This window comes from Limulus polyphemus, unplaced genomic scaffold (assembly GCF_000517525.1).
Source record: "Limulus polyphemus unplaced genomic scaffold, Limulus_polyphemus-2.1.2 Scaffold3008, whole genome shotgun sequence".
NCBI classification, from domain to species: Eukaryota; Metazoa; Arthropoda; class Merostomata; order Xiphosura; family Limulidae; genus Limulus; species Limulus polyphemus.
In genome coordinates, this window is record NW_013668618.1 from 82,907 (window position 1) to 90,420 (window position 7,514).

Genomic DNA, 7,514 nt, shown 5'->3' on the forward strand with positions numbered 1-7,514 from the left:
TTACGAGTGAGCTACGGTGGACTAAAATATAAGTTTTAAACGATATAAGCCCTAAGTTTACGAGTGAGCTACGGTGGACTAAAATATAAGTTTTAAACGATATAAGCCCTAAGTTTACGAGTGAGCCACGGTGGACTAAAATATAAGTTTTAAACGATATAAGCCCTCAGTTTACGAGTGAGCCACGGTGGACTAAAATATAATTTTTAAACGATATAAGCCCTAAGTTTACGAGTGAGCCACGGTGGACTAAAACAAAAGTTTTAATCGATATAAGTCCTAAGTTTACGAGTGAGACACGATGGAATAAAATAGAAGTTTTAAACGTTCTTTTTTAACAGAACTACTAGATATTTTTTTATCTGCAAGTACAAACCTTACATGAAGTTCTGAAATTATAAATTCATCAAAAATCTAGTTTTTACAAAAAACCTTAAAATGTACCCACCCCGCTCCCTCAAGTTAGGTTATCACGAATTGACTTTATCTATACCACATAATGGTTCTGGTATTTGGAAATGTACTGTCAGTTATAATTCAGGATGTATAACCAGTCTCTAGTAGCTGCTCTTCGGACACTTTTAATTGACATTAACAATATTACATGAACTCATGCTGACTCAAAGGGAAAGACTTAACCTCTAAGCTTTATCTTTCACTGACTTAACCTCTAAGCTTTCTTGATAACACAGATATCTGTTTGGTTCTTTTTCACTAGGTTATAATTGTTCACACAGTTGTCTTTTCAGGAAAGACTTGTGATCTCGGTGCTGTCCTTTAGTTGTCTCTTTACAGTAAGACGATGTTAGGTCATTGAAGTTGCTGGAAGCGAGAGTATTTCTGAACTCCGGATCGAGATTAGTCAGTGACTTATAGCGGGTGTTGAAGAGGGATGGCATTGTGACCGATTTGTTTAAAATACAAGTCTTGATGCCACGGCTTCTTTGGAAAGGAATTGAATAACTATTAGAATACTTCAGTAATCGCTTCTTGGGAACCTCTCCATGATGAGGACCATTTCTAATTGTAAAGTTATTATTTTGATGTTCGCCGGGAACGTTAATCATTCCAGCACTATAAGAGCGTACAGGGGCTTTTCTTTTGTTCTGGAAGCTACCAATAGTTCCTTTTATCTCGTCAATTCTCTCGTATATGTGGTCTTCCGAAGAGTAAATGTCCATGCTTCTTAATAAGTCTCCTTTAAGTTGATGGGATTGTTTGTTAACAATGCTAATAATTATCTTCTGGGCTGTTTGATTTGTGAGCTCTGTCTTACTGGGTGTTTTTAAGGGAGGAATAGTTTGAATTGGTGGGGGCTCCGGTTTTTCACCTTGTTCTCGAGGATCCTCTTCAGTAACAACCAAGGAAGAAGGTGGAACAGGGGAAAAGAAAGTGGATGAGGTTTCCAGGTTGGAATGGCTCCCACTAGTTGAAAATTTGGTTTTTATCATTTCAGGAAGTGAAAAGAACCCTCGGACACTTTCGTAGATTTTGTCTATTTCATCATAGTCGTCAGTGTCCACCCCTTTCTTGTGCCGTTGCTGGGGAATTTTACCTGGTGCTGAGAATTCTCTCTCCAAATTCATGGTCGTCTTCGCTTCTCCCTGTTCCTGGGGGTCTGATAGATTACGTCTAACCTGAGAAACGTGACTGTTTTTTTTAAGAGAATCTCTGCTAGGATAGGTTCTGGTCTTATTTCGAAACTCTTTACTCATTATGATATCAAACACCTGGATTTTATCTGAAACAGCTCGTACCATTTCCTTGCACTTCTGACAAAGATTCGCATATTCTCGAAGTTTCATGAGAGTTTCGACATTTTGAGGACCTAGCAGTTTCAAAGGTGCCGTTAGAGGTAACGGTACCATAGCAAAATCCTTTTGGAGCGGAAGAGCCAAAACACACTCCTCTTCAAACATTGAATATAGACGCATTTCGGGTAGGAACCTGAAACTCGTTTTTAGGCCAGTAGGAGGCTTCCCGTGAACTAATCGCACCATTAATGGTAAGCGTTTACTTAAAATGGTTTTGATTCTGTGGACACCAGAAATATTGTCTTCACCAGCCACTGGACTGAACTTCCCCTTCTGTTCAATACTCAGATAAACGGTCTCTTTCCTTGAGGTCAAACAGCGCAAAAAGCGTCCAGGGGCTTTGCCTCTGAGGGGGGCAGCTAACACTTCCTTGATAAGACGTATAATTTCCCCAGCCTGAAGAGTTTTTGTTTTATCGCTAACGTTTTCGGGGTCGTCACTTTTCGAAGTAAACACTTTAATATTTTCCCTAACTAGGCACATGGAAGGAAAGCGTTTGGCTAGTTCCGCCACGTTTTCTAGACACCTGACCGGTTGGCCATCTTCGGACAAAATCTCAAACCATCCGTCATAGTTGTCTGGGATGGCCAATTTCGGCCCCACAATGATTACTCGCCGCTTATCTTTGAATTTCACACACTGAGCGGCTACTTTGATTCGTTTTCCACCGGTCACTAAAAATACCGTGTTATTTGGATTTGGGGAAGGAAGAGTTGAAAGTCCGAGGTTTAGATACTGACCCTTGACAATCTTGGCCACTTGTGGAAGAGGAAATTGTTCAGTGAATTCTTTAAGGTAATAGCTATCATCTCCCCATTTTACAGCTGACAGATAAGACGATGTCTCGTTGGAAGACATCGTGGCACCTCGACTACCCAGCCTCTCAGTTGCGCTGAAAGAAATAGTGGCGTATCGGCCACCTGGTCTCTCTGTCTTGCTGGAAAACACAGAGGTACATCGGTCACTTGTCCTCTCAGGCTTGCTGTAAGACACAGTAGCATATCGGCCATCGGGCCTCTCAGTCTTGCTGGAAAACAAAGAGGTACATCGGCCACTTGGCCTCTCACTCTTCCAAACACTTTTGTAGAGTTCCATTGTTGTCGTAATTAGACGTATTTGAAAATATAAAATCACAAATTAAAGTTCCTACTGGCTGTCACCGTTCTTCTGGACAAAATATCGCTTCATGTATGTTGGAGAGTCGACGGGATTATCCTAAGGTCAACTAGGAACCATCTGGAACAAACAACAAGAACAAAATATATATATATAAAAGAAAATAAATAAGTTCATAACTTAATTTTCGGTTAAACCACTTAGACTTAGCGAAAAGAAGTAACAGAAATTTATAAAATTCACATTAGGGTTAGTTGAATTCTGGTTCATAATACACACATATATATGTGTGTGTGTGTGTTGAGTGCATAAGCTTAACTAATAACTCAATAAAATGTTTTTCAAGCGGTTAGAGAAAAAAAAATTCACATTTACGAAGGGGAGGACTTGTATTAATTTATGATACCTTATTGTCCTATCAGCCACTGTTCAAAATAATAACATCATCCTTACAAATATTTGGCCACATAAAAACCAAGATAACCCACAGCCACAGCGCCGATTAACGGAGAAACTATTTTCTTAGATTTAGCTTGAAAATATCCAGCTTTGGAAATGAGAAAAGTAAACAAGTAAGAAAATATATTATTAGATATTTACTAGAAACGTTATTTTGATTGGTTGATAAAGATTACCATTGAAGGAAGGCACTGAACTTTATAGCGTATCCAAAAAGGCTCAAACATGACTTAAAAGTCAAAGCGCGAACAGTACCGATTTGTTCATTTTTTATATACAAGAAATGTAAAAGTGAATGCTAGTTCTGAAATGTTCGTACAATGTATATTTGAGGAAAACTTGGCGCAGGTTGTTGAATTCTCAGAAGTAGGTTAGACCAGTGTTCAGTTGAATGACCTTGAGTGAACAGTACAGTACTAAAACCTGTTTCAATGTACAGCCAAACCCGGCATATATCTGTATATATATAGAAGATTGTTTGTTTTTCTACAGACCTCAGGACTTGGTCCAGTTACAGCCAAACACTTAGATAAGGCTAGCACACAATATTAGAACACTATACTACAACGAGCTCGGTTCAAACTCCTTATCCTTGGGGAAGAAAGGAGAGGCAATAGATGACGATAACTATAAGGCTATTTAGAAAATAATAATAATACAATTTGTTGTTTAATTGATAATATGATTGTTATAAATCGCTAGGGGAGAATGAACTTGAGTAGACCAGAGTGAAATTTGGGGATGTCCATCCCAGCACCCCCTAGCGACCGCTTTGCATTAACACAGTACCATAATATTCCAGTGCCATTATACGACTATCACAATAGTGTAACACAATAAAACTATACATTACTATCACAATAGTGTAACACAATAAGACTATACATTACTATCACAATACTGTAACACAATAAGACTATACTGTATACCACAACACTGTAACACAATAAGACTATACATTACTATCACAATAGTGTAACACAATAAGACTATACGGTATACCACAACACTGTAATATTATAAAATTGTATAATAATACTATAACACTATTATACTATACCACAACACTGTAATATTATAAAATCGTATAATAATACTATAACACTATTAAACTATACCACAACACTGTAATATTATAAAATCGTATAATAATACTATAACACTATACAACGACAGTAAACGGCATTAAATACACTTGCCCCGGTGGGACAGTGGTAAGTTTGCGAACTTACATCGTTTTAAGTTCGAGATTCGATTCCCCGCAGTGAATGGAGGGCAGTTACACCACTGTGTAGCTTTTCACAACAAAAATAACGACAATATAAGACACTAACTACATATTACGACATGAAATGGTTTTCTACAATGTTGTTCTAACAGATGACAATTTAATTCTATTATTGGTTTCTGCATAGAAATACACGCGGCTCGTGTGTTAAATTTTAGTGGCTAAACCTGATATCTGCTTTTTAAAAATTTTTTGCTTCACAATAATTGCAGGCACGTGCCTTGTATCGAGGTCAACAGTTGGACTGGAAATGTACTTATAATAACAATCAAATACAAACTCGTCTTTAATATGTGACATCAACTTGTTTCGTTTTGATAACAAAAGAAAAAATATCTTCATCACGATTGTTAAGGGATTTTTGGGGTCATACTTTTCAGGCTGGTGTTAAATTAAACTATGTAAAGATATCCCTAAAGAAGAACTTTAAAACTTGTTGTAAGTAAGTCAATATGTTCACATAATCGTAGGGTACACGTGTTTCACAGCAAACTGTTTTTCTCCAAGAACGTTGAAATCTAACAGACGTAGTCGGTAGTACTGACAGAAGTAGTCGGTAGTACTGACAGAAGTAGTCGGTGGTACTAACAAAAGTGGTCCGTAGTACTAACAAAAGTAGTCGGTAGTATTAACAGATGTAGTCGGTAGTATTAACAGATGTAGTCAGTAGTACTGACAGAAGTAGTCGGTTGTACTAACAAAAGTGGTCGGTAGTACTAACAAAAGTGGTCGGTAGTATTAACAGATGTAGTCGGTGGTACTAACAGAAATAGTCGGTGGTACTAACAGAAGTAATCGGTGGTATGAACAGAAGTGGTTGGTAGTAATAGTAAAAGTGGTCGGTAGTACTAACAGAAATAGTCGGTGGTACTAACAGAAGTAGTCGGTTGTACTACCAAAAGTGGTCGGTAGTACTAACCAGTTAGAGACACTGCGACCAATGGCGGATTAACCAAAAGGTAAGGGGTGCCAGGGATGATTATATTTGATAATTGCTTTTAAGTTGGAAACTGTAGTATGGATATGAATATGTTAGGGTTGATTCAAACTTAGCATACTTATAGCAAGCTAATACAACTGTGGCAGAAGTACTTGTCTTTCTATGCAGATTACAGATCTCTTAAATGGTATTTATAAAAAGTAGCTTAAGTTTATCAACATTTTATAATGCTAATATTAGACGTACAACAACTCTCGTTACCAGTTAGTTCTTAAATCATTAAAATTAATACTCTCGTTCCTTTTGTTTTTATTTCGTTAGAGACACATAAACTTAACAATAAACCAGAAATCAGCGTTCTGATCCCGACCGAGTCACGGTGGGTTCAAGAAGAATTAAAGTTTAATACTGGTATAGTTTATCTAAATAATTGGAATTATATTAAGTTATTGGATTTTATTTGAAAAAAAAGCCCCCTCCCCTTTCATTTCCCTGAATATTAAAAAAAAAGGAGAAACTTTTCCTTCTTTCTGTTTGTTTTCTCTTATCATTCTCCCTTTGATTATCAAACTTTGTATGCATTTCTGGTAAGCCTAACATGGCGTGTAAAACTAGGTTACTCTCACTAGCAAAATAGAAAATGCTTGCCTACATCTGCATTGACCTAGTTCTTGAGTAGGTAGCCTAACCTCTTCCCATAGATTGCAAAAAAGGTCACGTATACCTGTAAGAAGAACTTATACAGGAAATATTGAAACTTGTAAAAACAAACTTCATTGTTTAACTAACGTTAGCAAGGACACATTTCTTTCGCTACATTAATCTCGTACATCAGACACTAACACATCAAACAAAGCAGCGATAAAAATACTTTGCCAAACAATTATCGGAATAAGAAATTATACACTGAATATGATCGAACTCGTAAAAAAACTATAGTGGTATTAAGTTTGGTAATAATTAGTGACAATTCAAGTTTTGCAAAACTATTAGTATTTAAGTAACGCTAGCCAAGATTTGGTTACACTAACAGTATTGAAATAGGCATTAGTCAAAGTCTGGGTATAATTTAAAAAACAAAAAGACGATAAACAAAGCTGATAATATTAGGATAGGTGTTAGTCACAATCTACAAATTACAAAAACTGGGTCTCTGATGAAATAGCATTAGGTTTCCAATAAACACGATTCTTTCATCATAAAGGCTTTGTAACGGATTGAGCTGCTCTTTTGTCCACAAACAGTGAAATATATACATTATGAGGTCAAAGAACAGGTGTACTCACCTGGACAGAAGACTTAGCAATGAGTAGAACATTACAATTATTGTTATTGGTTCATTTTCTTAACGTGTTCCGATTTATTGTTGGATGATTAAATTTTTATCCGTGAATACAACCCTCAACATATCGACACAACAGTCATAATGTCACTTTTTATCCGTGAATACCGCCCTCAACATATTGACACAACAGTCATAATGTCACTTTTAATCCGTGAATACAGCCCTCAACATATTGACACAACAGTCATAATGTCACTTTTTATCCGTGAATACAACCCTCAACATATTGACACAACAGTCATAATGTCACTTTTTATCCATGAATACAACCCTCAACGTATCGACACAACAGTCTTAATGCCACTTTTTATCCATGAATACAACCCTCAACATATTGACACAACAGTCATAATGTCACGTTTTATCCATGAATACAACCCTCAACATATTGACACAACAGTCATAATGTCACGTTTTATCCATGAATACAACCCTCAACATATCGACACAACAGTCATAATGTCACTCTTTATCCATGAATACAACCCTCAACATATCGACACAACAGTCATAATGTCACTTTTTATGCATGAATACAACCCTCAACATATT

General features: G+C 36.7%; 1 protein-coding gene across 1 annotated transcript; it reads right to left on the bottom strand.

Moving 5' to 3' along the window:
* Nucleotides 1-719: 719 nt before the first annotated feature.
* On the bottom strand, nucleotides 720-2,986 carry LOC111088028. Its single transcript, XM_022396774.1, has one exon. The coding sequence runs from the start codon at nucleotides 2,907-2,909 to the stop codon at nucleotides 720-722; it is 2,190 nt and encodes a 729-aa protein (XP_022252482.1). The 5' UTR covers nucleotides 2,910-2,986.
* Nucleotides 2,987-7,514: the final 4,528 nt, after the last annotated feature.

What these genes read in the sequence shown, in the direction of transcription:
- LOC111088028 (XM_022396774.1), bottom strand. Translation starts at nt 2,909, where the DNA reads ATGGAACTCTACAAAAGTGTTTGGAAGAGTGAGAGGCCAAGTGGCCGA.